The 15,118-nt window shown below is 45.0% G+C and overlaps 1 protein-coding gene and 1 pseudogene across 2 annotated transcripts; both read right to left on the reverse strand.

Moving 5' to 3' along the window:
* Positions 1 to 935: 935 nt before the first annotated feature.
* Positions 936 to 2,179, reverse strand: LOC147963150 (uncharacterized; annotated as a pseudogene).
* Positions 2,180 to 2,877: 698 nt separating this feature from the next.
* LOC125512133 (uncharacterized) lies at positions 2,878 to 9,440 on the reverse strand. 2 transcript variants are annotated; one of them, XM_087527704.1, is made up of 7 exons: positions 8,916 to 9,440; positions 8,133 to 8,279; positions 7,925 to 8,012; positions 6,922 to 7,139; positions 6,664 to 6,800; positions 3,648 to 3,765; positions 2,878 to 3,499 (listed from the first exon to the last, which is right to left on the reverse strand). In XM_087527704.1, exons 2-7 carry the CDS (start codon positions 8,268 to 8,270, stop codon positions 3,386 to 3,388), a joined length of 813 nt encoding a protein of 270 aa, XP_087383830.1. In that variant the 5' UTR covers positions 8,271 to 8,279; positions 8,916 to 9,440; the 3' UTR covers positions 2,878 to 3,385. The 2 variants fall into 2 exon arrangements, with proteins under 2 accessions (XP_087383830.1, XP_048533165.2); XM_048677208.2 differs by having other exon boundaries at positions 2,878 to 3,562.
* Positions 9,441 to 15,118: the final 5,678 nt, after the last annotated feature.

Below are 15,118 nucleotides of genomic sequence, written 5' to 3' on the forward strand. Positions count from 1 at the left end.
CCATTTGGCATTCTTGCTTATCAGTTTGATTGACCTCTATTTCTTGTAAAGTGGTTGTGGCAGGAACAAGGGAATGATTTCTGTGGATACTACGTTTGCGAGTCCATCCGCCACACGACCTGTGAGCGGGGCTACACTGACGAACAATATGAAGTACGTAAATAACAACATTCACAATTTTATTTTATTACCATCATTTGTGTTGAGTTTCATTCATTCATATATATATGTATTGACTCCCTTCTTTAAATTAGATGTTTCGGAAGCGGGACGAACTCCTAGCACCAGCTCGCATGCGAGCAATTCAAGAGGAATTGGCGGCATTCTTTCTTGACCACGTGATCCCTGAAGACGGAGAATACTATGTGGACCCTGAGTCCGTATGATTATATTTGTAAGAGATAATTATTGTATATATGTAGCCGGTAGTGTCGGATAGATATACGAGAACTTGTTGTTTGACCAATCTCTCGGAGAAGGAGAGCTGGTCGATATCACTTCTCTCTGTATGCATATATGTTCATGACGATCTTCTGTTTCCTTCGTTTGCTTACTAGCTAGCTAGCGTGTCTAGTCCTCTCTATACGTATGTATAGTACGTAGCGTCGACCAAGCACGGACATAAGAGAGGACACTTCTCTTTATTAATTATAGCTAGCTAACACAATATATGAAACACCTAAATTAACCCCTCAAAACCCCCAACCCCCCCCCCTCCTTTAAAAAAAAAACAAAAACCCCAACCACAGAAATGCTGACGCGTGGATGCCTACCACCAATCGGGACCAAAGGATCTCCTGCCTGGGCTCCGCGCACAGGCCACGTGGAGGCCCATCTGTACCGGGTGAGGGACAGGGCATTAGTACCGACCCTTTAGTCCCGGTTCCAGAATCGGGACAAAAGGCCCTTACGAACCGGGACAACAGGCCATTTTTCTACCAGTGACTGGTGTCCGGGGGGCCTTGAGCATGAACTCTGCAAAGTAGGTCAGCAGCTGGTGCGTGCCTCAGCACGCCTCCCCCCATTGCAAAGACGGCGGAGCGTGAGCGGGAGGATCAAGATTGGGATCAGCGAGCACAAGGTTGGCATCAGCCTGGAGCAGGCAGCGCACAGCTCGATGGAAACTAGAGCGATGGTACCGTGTGCAGAGGAAGGAGGCCATGCCGTACAAGGAGCGGTTCTCCACCCGGTGGAGGCACCGCGTGCCGATCACATCCAGCTCGAGTTTCATGGTGGGTGGAAACGCAGAGTCGTACCAGATGGTGTTGATGATGATGTTGGAGACGGGGTCGAGCGGGCCGTAGCAGTGGCCAGCCCTTATCAAGCCGCGGTGGAAGCGAGAGCCTGCTGGCAGCCGTGCAAGGGCCTGGATGTAGTACCCGTGGATGGTGTCCTGGAGCGTCCGGTTGAGCAAGTGGGTGTGATGTTTCGGCATGCTGCATGGACGACGTCGAAGAGAAGCTTCTGCAAGTTTCCACACACACCACACATCTTTTTCACGGGCCAAGAGTCCATAGTCAAGCATACGAACAAGTTCCGAACAGATAGGACGGCGAGATGCTTGTCGTTCGCGCAACCGGGTGAGGAGGGGCAGCGCGTCGTCCATGCGGCTGCATATGTTGCACCAGGAGTAGACGAGGCGGTAGACGTTGGGGTGCCTGGCGGCGAGACCGGTGCACTTGAGGGACATGTTGATATTGTTCGGCCCGGAGTCACAGAAACTCTTGACGCCATGGTCCGACAAGACGATGCAAGCGGCGATGAGGACGTCGGCGTTGGTGAGCCGCAGGTAGCGCACGGCCAGGCCCTCGGATAGGTTGGGGAACAAGCGGGTGAGGAAGACCACCAGGCCGTCGAGCGACCGGCGCTCCAGGTCATCCTGTGGGACAACCTCACACGTACTAGTAGATTTACGGCTGCCCTCGCGCTCGCGCTTCCACTCGATGAGACTGTTGATCACGATGTTGGACGCCGGGTCGAGGAGGCCGATGCAGAGGCCCTGCGGCCGGCGGCGGCCGCGCGGTAGCCGCTTCCGCACCTTGCGGTAGATGGCGCCGATCTTGTGCAGCAGATGGGATCTGGACTCGGCTTCTTCCTCGGACTGGGGGGCGTCGGAAGGGTAGTTCGGCTCGTAGACCCGGGGGCCCGGTTGGCTGGGGTTGGTGGACACCAGCGCCATCGCCGGTGGCCACGGAGATAGGGATTTGATTGGTTGTGGATCGGTCTGGCGGCGGCGTTGGGAAGGATACTACGGAAACTTTTTATAACTCTGCAAAAGCATCGAGAATAAAATCTCCTTCTCACCTTAAAAACACGGATGCAGGCGGCGGGGTTGCAGATCCGGATCGATCTCCTTCTTCCCTCATCTCCTCCGCCGGACACGGATTAGAGCTTTGGACGAACCTTCCCTGCAGTGCGCAGGAGCAGTGGCCCAGCTCCCTTGCCATCCTTCTCCGCAGATGCCACCCTCCAAGGCTCCGAGCGGCAGGGGAGGGTTTGTGGCCGCTCGAGGTAGGGTTCACGGTGGTCTGGCCATGGCCCTGGTGGCCGTGACGGGGAGTCATGAGGGCCGACGGAGAGAGGGTGTGAACACAAGGGATATGCCGGTCAAATCAGTACTCTGTCCGGTAAACAGGCGAACTTAAAAAAAATCAATGAACTTTCTTTGAATTCACGAATATTTTCATATATACACATTAAACCTACCTAAAATCTAAAAAGTGGCCGTGCACCTTTTAAAGGAAACGAGCGGCCTGGCTCACAGCGCATGCATGCCTAATTTTTTTGTCTGCTAGTGCATGTGACTGCAGCATTAAATGTCTTCACACTGTCCCTTTACTTTGGAGAACGACCAGAACCATATGTATTTATTTCGGATTTTCAAAAATTCAAAAAGTCATATCTTTCAAACCGCACATCAGAATTCAAATCTATTTTCATCCTCCGAATCCTCACGACGATAATACCGGTTCGTGCCACGAACCGGTACTAAAGGTGTTGGAGGGGCCCCACTCTGACTACGTCCTGCCACCACTTTCATTAGTACCGGTTTGTGACACGAACCGGTGCTAAAGGTTCTCCATGAACCGGTACTAAAGAGCTACTCCCGCCTAGCCGTTGGAACCGGCACCAATGAACACATTAATGCCGGTTCTGTTACAAACCGAAACTAATGTGTCTCACATTTGACCCTTTTTCTACTAGTTCTCGCTCAGCCTCATTCTTTGAGCTACAATGACTTCATGAAGTGGGTTCTCATCATCTTCATCGAGTAGGTCCTCATTATCTTCATCATCTTCGTCATCTTCATCATTTTCATCATCTTCCACCAGGTTGAGATAAATGACAGCCAACTTGGGTCTTTCTGCTCTGAAGGAGAAGATGATCAACTCACCACCAGTAAGACGCATGCGGCGAGGAAACGGGCCCATCCATCTCCTCCAATCTGCGACATATTGCGTCCTTTCTCGACCTCCATAGTGTACGGCCCCCCAGGAGCCTCAAATGTCACAGTGTCTGCTGTCAGCTTGTTGAATTTCAACCTCACATTGCATGGGACGATCTGTGTAAGAAAAGCAAAATGACACAATGCAGTAATGCCAACACTAAAAATAAAATAGTTGTTACATTACATATAATTTTCTTACCGCCGCATGACGAAAACTCGGCTGGAAGTAGATGCCGAACAGCTTGCCAGTTGCAAGGCTGCTGGCGCACCTTGACTTGCACAGTCGACATAGTGGTGCTGGTGATGGCGCCATTTTCCTAAAGCAATATGAGCTAAGGATTAACGATTCACTTCATAGAAAAGAAAAATAGTAGCATGTGATATTTTTGGTTCTTCCACGATAAACAATTTTATGGACAATTATAATCCTAATTTGGCCCCTATTGCCTAAGACAATTGTTTAAACAAACAAGTGGCAAATTTAACTAAATTGGCACCTACATTTTGCCAAAAAATAACTTATTACAAAAAACAAAAGCATCTACCTATCCATGTACAAAAAAATAACAATAAAATCAAGCATACTAAATCAACTAAATCAACTAGCATACTAAATCCACTAGCATACTAAATCAACTAAATCAAAATGTTCTAAATCAACTAGCCTACTAAATCAACTAAATCAACTAGCCTACTAAATAAACTAAATCAAAATGTTCTAAATCAACTAGCCTAGTAAATCAACTGAATCATATCAACTAAATCAAAATGTTGCATATGAACTAGCCTACTAAATCAAAATGTAGCAAGGAGGAGGGAGAAGGAGGGGCGACTCGAGGAGGGAGAAGATAGTAGGACGGAGGAGGAAGGCGGAGCGAGGAGGGGCCGGCCGGCGGCGAGTGGAGGGAGGACGGATCGAGGAGGAAGGCGGAGCGAGGAGGGGCCGGCCGGCGGCGAGTGGAGGGAGGACAGAGGAGGAGGCCGGTACCGAGTCCAGCGAGGAGGATGAGGTGACAGCGGCGCAGATCGAAGGAGGGGCGACGGGGGAGGACCGGCGGCGAGGGGGGTGATGAGGAGGAGACCGAGTGAGTGTGTGTGAGTGTGATCTCGATCAGATAGGTGAGTGGGGGGATGGAATTGCATAGCAGTAGCGCGCTATAGAAAAATGTGCTACTGCTAAACGACCTATCAGTAGCGCCTTTCGCCGAGAACGTGCTACTGCTATGTGTCAGTATGTAAAAATAGACATAGACATAAAAAATACATTGATCATCAATGGTTTTTTTTGTGTACAATCTGATTTGTCAATAGGAATCCTCGCCGGTTGGTTTAGAACTAGCGAGGATTCCTATTGCGTCCACAGATCCTACACATAGAGTTCAATGAAGACCAAGTGCTTGTGAAAGTTGTAGAAGTAACATATTTAAGGTGGTACAAACTCTCTTCACGGAGCAAGGTGGGACTAAATTTTAGTAGTAAACTTAGCAGTAGTGATTATTGCGTGAATGCGCTACTGCTACGGTCCGTAGCAATTTTAGCAGTAGCGCTTCTTGGAGTGCGCGCGCTACTGATAAACTTGTTTCAGCAGCAAGTTTCTAGCGCACGCGCTGCTGCTACTTAGCAGCAGCGCCTAATTTTAAAGGGCGCTGCTGGTAAGATTCTGTGTATAGACTTTTTCCTAGTAGTGTGCAAGATTGTTGGATTAACTTAGTTCGATGACCGAGATCAGTTAGATCTGCCTTTTTGGGCCTTTTTATATTGGTATTGAAGCAATCTAGATCGTTGGATTAACTTAGTTCGATGGCCGAAATTAGTTAGATCTGCCCCTTTGGATCTTTTTATATTGGTATAGATATTGTTTCGTCACGTACGGGTATTTAGCTAGTGTGGAGTTGTGTTTGACTCAGATCGATCCTGCCTGCCTGGAGTTCGAGAGAGGGTTCCAAGAACTCGGCCTGGAGTTTGGAAGAGGGTTTGAGTTAACTTCGGCCAGTAGTTTGGAAGAGGGTTTGAGTTAACTTCGGCCAGTAATTCTACAGAGGGTTCAAAGTGGTCAATGGACCTCGATGTAATTTTTATTATGTTTGAGGTGTTTTATACTTCCGGTAAAGTTTTATAATAGATTTGATCTTTTCGCAAAAAAGAATATCATTGTGTCACTCTTGTAAAGTGTGCGCAACCTTTGTTGTAAGACCACGTTAGTGAAGTACCCCTAGTCGAAAGTTGTTTCAATAACAACCGCACTTATCAAGAAAAAGAGTATGGTTTTTTCCAAAGTATGTACAAATATTACCTGCTGTAGTGCTTTGTGCACACTCGCTGGAGGAGGGAGAAGGGGAGCAGTGACCGCATAGGAGGGGACGGGAAGGAAGAGAAGTAAACGCGGACAAATTGGACCCACACATAAGTGCCACGGATGGGTTTGAGCTATATTTCATACTCACTCCGTTCTTTGATATAAGGTGTATAGATTTTTAAGAAAAAACCCAAAATATAAGGTGTATCGCGTTGCATCACTCGTTTGGATAATTTTTTTAGGGATTTGATTACATTTACCTATATTAGGCAATCTCCTCTATTTTATCATGCCAATTAGTCAGTTGTAATATCACCCAAAACTTGTGAAATTTTCTTTCCATGTGCGTTCTTTAATTTTCATGCCAAAAAATACACCCTATATTTAGAAATGGAGGGAGTAATTCACTAGGAAGCCCTGCTCCAGTTTTGAACTGGGGCCGCTCCCAAGGACAATCTTTATATGAGAATTATCAACCAAAAGATAGAAAAAAAAAGTGGTGGCCAAAATATTATATATTCAAACGTTACATATATCCAAAAGTACTCATTTAAATACTCGATTACAAATTAACTAAGGAACAAGCAGAACTACATTACGGCAATCAGCAGTAACAGGCAGGGGCTGAGGCAAAAGACTTTCAGCTGTTTCGGCTTCCTTGAAGCGTGACAACCGTATCACGTTTCGGTACAACCTGTTTGCACTTATTTTTCCAATTGATTGCCCAACTATCTCACCACGGTTATTTTTACGAACTGCAAATTCATCCCAAGAGTTCATGAAATAATAATATAATTTGCCTTCTTTTCTACCAGCCCCAACCAACAGCACAGCATGCCCAGGAATCCCCTTAAGCCTACCCATATCCCTTTTCTGAATGACTCGGCGAAGGCTAGGAGCTTTGTAAGCTTGACAGTACCTGAGTTGTGATAGCTTTTTCCCATGAATAACACCAGCATTTAATGGGAAACCATCAGCCAGTGCAGCAACAATTCGTGCTGGATCTTTTTCAGGTATCACAGACACATTCGAAGCCTTATAAATACAAGTGCACGACTGCAAAACAACAGAACAACAGTTAGAACAGAAGATAGAAGCAAATCATAGAAACAATCAATAGCTGAAAACAAGGAAATCAGAAGCAACAGCAAAAGGTAAAGACCTGAATGCAGCTCACCTCATTCAGTATCCCTTGCTCTTTCAATATCAGCCCCATTAGGATTAACTGAGCAATCCCACCCTTTGGGTAATCTCCAATCATCTTTTCATACTTTACCTCCAAATCTGAAGGAATAACCCGAGGTGTGGGTGACTCGGGGTTTCTTCCTTTCATTAAGTACTTGATCCTCTTTGTCACCTCCAGCTGCTTGCCATAAGTACATGCTATACATAATTCTGCAAAATAAAAATGATTATTTCCAATACGTAAGAGAAAATGACCTAAAATGGCAATATAAAGTGTCTACAGGCTTTCAATATCTAACATTCCTAAAATATGCACCACATGCCATGATAAAGCCCAAAACAGGAATCTTCACCCTAGTCTATTTCAAGCTACATATTCAGGCCCCAGGTGGTAGTTTTAAAACAGAAAAAATGTTGAGTTTATTTGAGTTTTCTAGTGAAAAAATGTGGCTGCAAATTTTACATCAGAACCAAATAGCTCAACTTATTTTGGAAATTTACCGCCTATAGGCTGTACTATTCAAGTTCACAAAGTGAGTCCAACCGTTGCCGGGTAACACAAAGCAAATCAAAATCTGTAACCAAATGGCCCGTTGCCCAATCAAATTAGCATGTTTCCTCTAAAATATGATATTAAGATGTTTCCTCTAAAATTAGGCTATTAGCATGTTAATGTCATATAACTACAACATTTCAACTAACTCTATCGAAATTAATAAACCAAATGTCTTGTGACATTGCAATACTTAGGAATTTACCTTCACATAACTAGCTCTAATCTACACAAGATATATAAATTTCTAAGTTGACTGGAATACTTATAAGTCATAACAGATGCTTAAAACAAACACAAACAGACTTATTTTAGCAATCACACATGCGCTGATCATGGACACAACTACCCAATAACAGCAACAGACATGAACAGTTATGCAGTTACTAAACATGTCATAGATAATAATTTTGGTTCCTGGTTCCAAACATGAGACATGTACCTTCATCTGCTTGGTCTATAAAGTCACCCAATAATCCGCTGCCATTGACAGTGACATGGTCTAAACAAAAATCGAAATCCCCTTTGTGCTACAATCCAAGAAAAATATTGGCATAAGAAGAGAAATATACAATGGACAAAAGGAACAAAACAGAACAACATACAAATGAGATGAAATGGCTGAAAATAAGTGGTCGATAAACACATACCTTCTGTTTACACCCACAACCACACACAAAAGGGGGGGTGTCAAAAAATTCATGAAGCTCGGGTTGGTTCTTATAACCTTTCGAACACCGCCAGTATTTAGCATCCTTTAAGCTCCTCCTACCTCTTGGCCTTTCCATGATTTAATCCTACAGAAGAAAATCGACAATGTTTCACTTTTTTCCTTTAAACATAACAAAAGACAAACTAGTAGACACGTAAATCTCAGACTCAAAATATGCAGATGTAGATTCTGGTTGGTTTGTTGTGTCCAGCAATGCTGTACCAATATAAATCTAAGGTAGGGTGTCATGCTATGAACTCAAATATATTATTTGATTAAGAAGATGTGCACGATGAGCAGCCACATGATCTTCCTAATATCCCCCCACAATAACAAAAAGATGTATTCACAAGTCTATTGCTTTCCTGGTACAACAACCTTGCTATCACCTGTTAAGAAAGTTTAACCATGACAACCAGCTACAACATAGATCCTTTTCCAAAGATCTACCACAGCATAACAAAAACCTACACCTATACACACATGACACATTACATAAAGCCCATAAGTTGCAGGAAGTGAACAAACACAGTACCCTTTGGTCTTAAAGAAGATTACTGAATAATGCTTCTTTCTCCAAGAGAAAGAACATCTCTACCAAGTAACACACTTCTGCTGATCCGAGGCATACATCAAGGTGTAGGCCGTCCATAAAACCAGTAGGTGTAGACAACGGAACCCTAGAAGGCGAGAATGGTGGGGGGTGGGTTTGGGATCTTACTGTGTAGGATTGTTGGAGTGGACACCGGGGAAGGCTGCTGGCGCCGACGGGCTCCCGCCGGAGACGACGGGCTCGGCCCCGGCCGCGTGGATCTGCTGCGGGAGGAGACGGGGCCGGAGTAGGGTGAGCAGAAGCCGGTCGCGGGAGGGAGAGGTGCCGCCGGTGGTGGAGCCCTCCGTCTCCAACTCGGCCGTCCCGTCCTTCCTCGCCGCCGCGCTCCCGCCGGAGACGACGGGCTCGACCCCGGCGGCGTGGATCTGCTGCGGGAGGAGACGGGGACGGAGTAGGGTGAGCAGCAGCCGGTCGCGGGAGGGAGAGGTGCCGCCAGTGGTGGAGCCCTCCGTCTCCAACTCGGCCGTCCCGTCCTTCACCGCCGCCGCGGACGCCAGCGTTCTCGCCTCCACTCCGTCCCTTGTTTTCCTTTCGCGGCTAGTGGTTTCGGTAGGGCAGAAAGCGTCTGCGAGGCGGTGGATTTCCCCGCACCGCCGGTGGTGGGCGGCGGAGGCGGCTGCGAGGGAGTGAGGGAAGAAGGTGGAAACCCTAGGGGTGGTATTAGTAGTACCTGGCTTTGAGGCCGTGTGGGCCAATCGTGAGTGCTCGCCTGGGCCTGGGCCTGGGCCTGGCCATTGCTAGCCCATTGTTATTGCGATGGGCTACGTGTCCAAAGGTGGCCGGAATCAGAAAAGCCCATTCCTTCGCACGGGATTTACTGTTGCTGTTTTTTTTTTGATAAACTAGCACTGCGTTTGGATGTCTTCATTGGAGCCCAGAAAATTGATTTTCGCAATCATCTGGGTCAATACACGGAACATAATGCAGGGTCCATTATGTTCTGAGATTGATGTTGCTATGACTTTGCTATGCTTAATGCTTGTCACTAGGGCCCGAGTGCCATGATTTCAGATCTGAACCTATTATGTTTTCATGAATATATGTGTGTTCTTGATCCTATCTTGCAAGTCTATAGTCATCTATTATGTGTTATGATCCGACAACCCCGAAGTGACAATAATCGGGATACTTCTCGTTGATGACCATAGTTTGAGGAGTTCATGTATTCACTATGTGCTAATGCTTTCTTCCGGTTCTCTATTAAAAGGAGGCCTTAATATCCCTTAGTTTCCGATAGGACCCTGCTGCCACGGGAGGGTAGGACAAAAAATGTCATGCAAGTTCTTTTCCATAAGCACGTATGACTATATTCGGAATACATGCCTACATTACATTGATGAATTGGAGCTAGTTCTGTGTCACCCTATGTTGTGACTGTTACATGATGAACCGCATCTGGCATAATTATCCATCACTGATCCGGTGCCTACGAGTTTTCCATATACTGGTTCTCGCTTATTTATTTTCCCGTTGCTATTGTTACAATCACTAAAAAATACCAAAAATATTTATTATTGCTTGCACTACTCTTTTGTTACTGTTACACTAGTAGAAAAGGGGGCAAAGGTTCAGGCCAGGTAAGCCCATTAGTCCCGGTTCAGTCCAGAACCGGGACCAATGGGTGCATTGGACCCGGTTCGTGAGCCCAGGGGGCCGCCCGGGCCACGTGGTCCATTGGTCCCGGTTCGTCTGGACCTTTTGGTCCCGGTTGGTGGGACGAATCGGGACCAATGGGCCTCGTTCCTGTCCCACCACCATTGGTCCCGGTTGGTGGCATGAACCGGGACCAAAGGCTCCCCGTTAGTCTCGGTTCATGCCACCAACCGGGACTAAAGGGTTTGTCCTCGTTGCACTCAGAGTTTAGTCCCACCTCGCCAACCGAAGGGCGCTCACACCTATTTATAAGCCCGTCCCTCTCTGCCTTGTTGAGCTCCTCTCAAAGTGAAAATAGATGCCCCTATACAGGGAATTTGACCTAAATTCATAGTGAATTTCTCTGAAATTCATAGAAATTAATTATGAATTTAGGTTGAATTTTCTCTATAGGCGCATCTATGTTCATTTTTTTAGTAAAGTTAATCACAAACTTGTGATTCACACAAATTTCAAAGAATTCAAATTTTAACTATTCTAATTTGGAAACTAATGGCACTAACAGAAAGTTTATAATTTTTGGTTCCTGGGTTAAGAGATACATAGCTAGAGAGGGATCTCTGTGGAGAAAGATTGTAGATAGTAAATATAATACTAAAAATCCTAATATTCTATGCTGTAGAGACCCACACCCTTCCCAGTTCTGGAAGAGTTTTATGTGGGCCCTGCAGGCAGTGAAGATGGGGTATGAATGGCAAATAGGTGATGGTAGATTGGTTAGATTATGGGAAGATACCTGGTATGGTAACACTCCCCTAGCCACACAGTACTAGGACCTATATGTTTTGGTTAATGAAAAGAATAAAACCATTGCAGATCTCTGGGATGGACAGGAGCTCAAATGCACCTTTAGAAGGACCTTCTCGGATGAATTGATGTTACAATTATTTGAATTGATTGAAATACTTTCCCTAACTAACTTTACTCAGGGGATAGACTCTTTGATTTGGAAGTATGAGTCTGAAGATGGGGTATGAATGGCAAATAGGTGATGGTAGATTGGTTAGATTATGGGAAGATACCTAGTATGGTAACACTCCCCTAGCCACACAGTACTAGGACCTATATGTTTTGGTTAATGAAAAGAATAAAACCATTGCAAATCTCTGGGATGGACAGGAGCTCAAATGCACCTTTAGAAGGACCTTCTCGGATGAACTGATGTTACAATGATTTCAATTGATTGAAATACTTTCCCTAACTGACTTTACTCAGGGGACAAACTCTTTGATTCGGAAGTATGAGTCTGAAGATGGGGTATGAATGGCAAATAGGTGATGGTAGATTGGTTAGATTATGGGAAGATACCTGGTATGGTAACACTCCCCTAGCCAGACAGTACTGGGACCTATATGTTTTGGTTCATGAAAAGAATAAAACCATTGCAGATCTCTGGGATGGACAGGAGCTCAAATGCACCTTTAGAAGGACCTTCTCGGATGAACTGATGTTATAATGATTTGAATTGATTGAAATACTTTCCCTAACTGACTTTACTCAGGGGACAGACTCTTTGATTTCGAAGTATGAGTCTAAAGGAGTTTATTCTTCTAAGTCTCTATATGCTATTGTTAATTTCAGGGGGGTGCAGCCTATTTACCTCCCTGCTGTCTGGAATGTGAAAGTACCACCTAGAGTTCAAGGGTTTTTGTGAATTTTTTCTCAGAATAAAATCATGACTTGTGATAATTTGAGGAAAAGAGGCATAGCAAAACCACTAGAATGTGTTTTTTGCAAAGAGATTGAGTCTGTCCATCATTTGCTCTTTGAATGTGTAGTAGCTAAGCTGGTCTGGACTGAGGTAGAATCTGTCTTTAACATCTCGGTCAGTGGCTTTGTTTCTGTTGCGAAAAACTGGTTATGTGTCAAGAAATGCAAGCAACTAAATGTTGTGAGCTCCGCTGTCCTGTGGGGACTTTGGAATTTTAGGAATTCTGTAGTCTTTAATAGATGCTCTTGGATTTCTATGAAACAGGTCTTGGGAAGAGTCTATCATTATCTGAGGGACTGGACCAAGCTGTTCCCAGATCTCCAGGGAGGGAAGATGCAAGAGTTTCAGGAACTGATCTGGGAGCGGCTGAGAAAGCCATTGATGCTGGAGCCGGGCTAATCTGTCGCAATTGGTTCTGTTGTTTCAAGTGTTGCCGTTTGTGGGAGGAGGCATGATGCTTCTTCTCTCTGAGTCCGTTTCTTTATTTTGTCCTATTGAGTCCTGGTTTTGTAAGACTTGTCCTGTTGTGGTTTCTTTCTATATGAAATGGAACCGGGGGGCGATCCCCTGTTTATATTTTTACTAAAACTAAAAGCAAAAAAAGAATTAAAAAATAAAGCAAAAAACAAAAGAAAATAAATAATGCAAAAAACAAAACAAAAAAACTGAAAAATAAAATAAAAATAGCAACAATAAGTATTTTGTTGTAAGTAGAAACAAAATAAAATAAATAAAGAAACAAAGAAAACAAAAAAACAAAAAAAGTGTTTTCAAATTTGAAAACTAATGGCATTAACAAAAAGTTTATAATTTTTCTAAAACTAAAAGCATAAAGAATTAAAAAATAAAGCAAAAAACAAAAGAAAATAAATAATGGAGAAAACAAAACAAAAAAACTGGAAAAAAATAAAAATAGCAACAATAAGTATTTTGTTGTAAGTAGAAACAAAATAAAATAAATAAAGCAACAAAAAAACAAAAAAATGCCACCTACTGGGCCCCCACGGCCTGAATATGACTAGAAACCCATCCAAGGGCCAGGATTCAGGCCTGCAGGAGGCCCAGTAGGCCCACAGGCATAGCAGTGACAATTAGGCCCGTAAGCCTGCAATGGAGAGGAGCTCGAGAAGGGTGCGGCAGTGCGGCTTATAAACCACTGCGCACCCCTCTCAACTAGTGAGGTGGGACTAAACTTTCGATGCGGGCGCAGCAGCACAAGGCCTTTGGTCCCGGTTGGTGGCACCAACCGGGACTAAAGGGGCCGCCGCTTCCCGCCCTTTGGGCTGCCGAAAAGTGGTCTTTGGTCCCGGTTGGTGCCACGAACCGGAACCAACGCTCGGTCTATATATACAGAACTTTGGAAATTTTCGTTTCAGTTCTTCTTCCCCGCGCTGACGCTGCCGCCAGGCTACCCTCTGCCTCGCCATCGCCGTCGTCGCCGCGCGCCATCCCGTGCCCCTCTGACGCCGTCCCGCGCCGCCCCGACGCGGTCGCCGCCCCGCGCCACCCCGACGTGGCCGCCCTCTGCCCCGACCTTATCGTCGCCGCCCTCTGCCGCGCCTTGTCGCCGCCGCCTAGTGAGCCCCGGCCCCTCCCCTTCCCCCACGCCGCCGCCCCTGCCTTCTCTGCTTGCCGCGCGCCGCCGCCACCGCCCTGGCCTGCTTTTTTTGTATGTATGATCCAATTGATATGGATGTTGTATGTATATGTATATATGCAGATGTATGTATGATCCAATTGATATGTATGAATTGATGTATGATTTTTTTTTGTTCATAGAATTTTTTTTGTCAATTTATGTATATATATGACCATATATATATATATATGTGCATATTCAGAAAAAAATGTGTTGCAAAAGTTAAATTTAAGGTTAGTTGATTTAATGCATTTGAGGTTATTAGTTCTACTGTTAGTGCATTTTAGGATAGTACATTCTAGGTTAGTGCTTTGAACTAGTTTAATTAGTAGTTGAATTAGTTGATTTAATAAGTACTACTTTATTTTACTATATATACAAGTAGTTTATTTTTAGTTAGTACTACTTTATTTTATTTATAGTAATTAAGTGCTTATATTAGTAGTAGTTGAACTGGTTGATTTAAGAAAACTAGTTTATTTACTATATATAGAAGTAGTTTATTTTTAGCAGGAAAATTAATAGAACTAGTTTATTTTTTTAGTTCAAGCAATTATTCCCGCATCGATGTCGCCGATGCCTATCCCGCATCCTCGTCGTCGACTCGGTGGAGGAGGCCGGCTTCATCAGATGGGCCATGTCCAGGACTGGGCTCTGCCGGGCTGGTTTTGGGAGGTGCTACCTTCTGGGGGGCGTAGGTTGGTGAGGAGCCAGCCCGTCGTTGACCCGATCCTTGTTTGGTGGCGGTCGCGTGGGCCAGTGACGGTGCCGAGGCTTCCGGACACCGCGGTGGTACGTCACCGTGTCAGCGAGGAGGACCAGCACGTCCGTCGCTACATGGTTGCGTTGGAGGGCAGGTTCGAGAATACCTGGCAGGTTCTTCAGGGATCTCACTGGAGCTATGATCCTGTGATGGTTCCTTCCCAATGGGTGTCCACCGCCCGCGCCGATACCCGTCGGGCGCTACAGTTCTAGCTGTACTGGCGATATGTATGATAGTATTCGCCGTGTATTAGTGATAATATTCGACGATGTACGGACACATGGAGATGATGTAGTTTTTCTTATAATTGAATGCATCCTAATTTGAATACTACTTTATTTTGCGATTTGATTTTTCTTATTGAATGCTCAAATTGGAGAGCACTATGCAAGGCATATGCATATGATTAGTTGAATAGTAATGATCTAATTTAGTTTTTGTAGTACATATATTTAATTGTACATGTTTAATCTTTGAATTATGAACGTAGGAAATGTCATCATCGGACGATGGAAGTCTCCCGGGGGAGTGCGACTGGTGCCACG

Source organism: Triticum urartu, chromosome 6A, assembly GCF_056163025.1.
Source record: "Triticum urartu cultivar PI428250 chromosome 6A, HENAU_Tu73, whole genome shotgun sequence".
Taxonomy (NCBI): domain Eukaryota; kingdom Viridiplantae; phylum Streptophyta; class Magnoliopsida; order Poales; family Poaceae; genus Triticum; species Triticum urartu.

Coding starts and splice junctions, on each gene's coding strand:
- LOC125512133 (XM_048677208.2), bottom strand. CDS start 8,270: ATGGAAAGGCCAAGAGGTAGGAGGAGCTTAAAGGATGCTAAATACTGG. Junction 8,013..8,132: donor GTTGTGGGTGTAAACAGAAG/GTATGTGTTTAT, acceptor CTTGGATTGTAG/CACAAAGGGGATTTCGATTT. Junction 6,801..6,921: donor AGCAAGGGATACTGAATGAG/GTGAGCTGCATT, acceptor GTTGTTTTGCAG/TCGTGCACTTGTATTTATAA.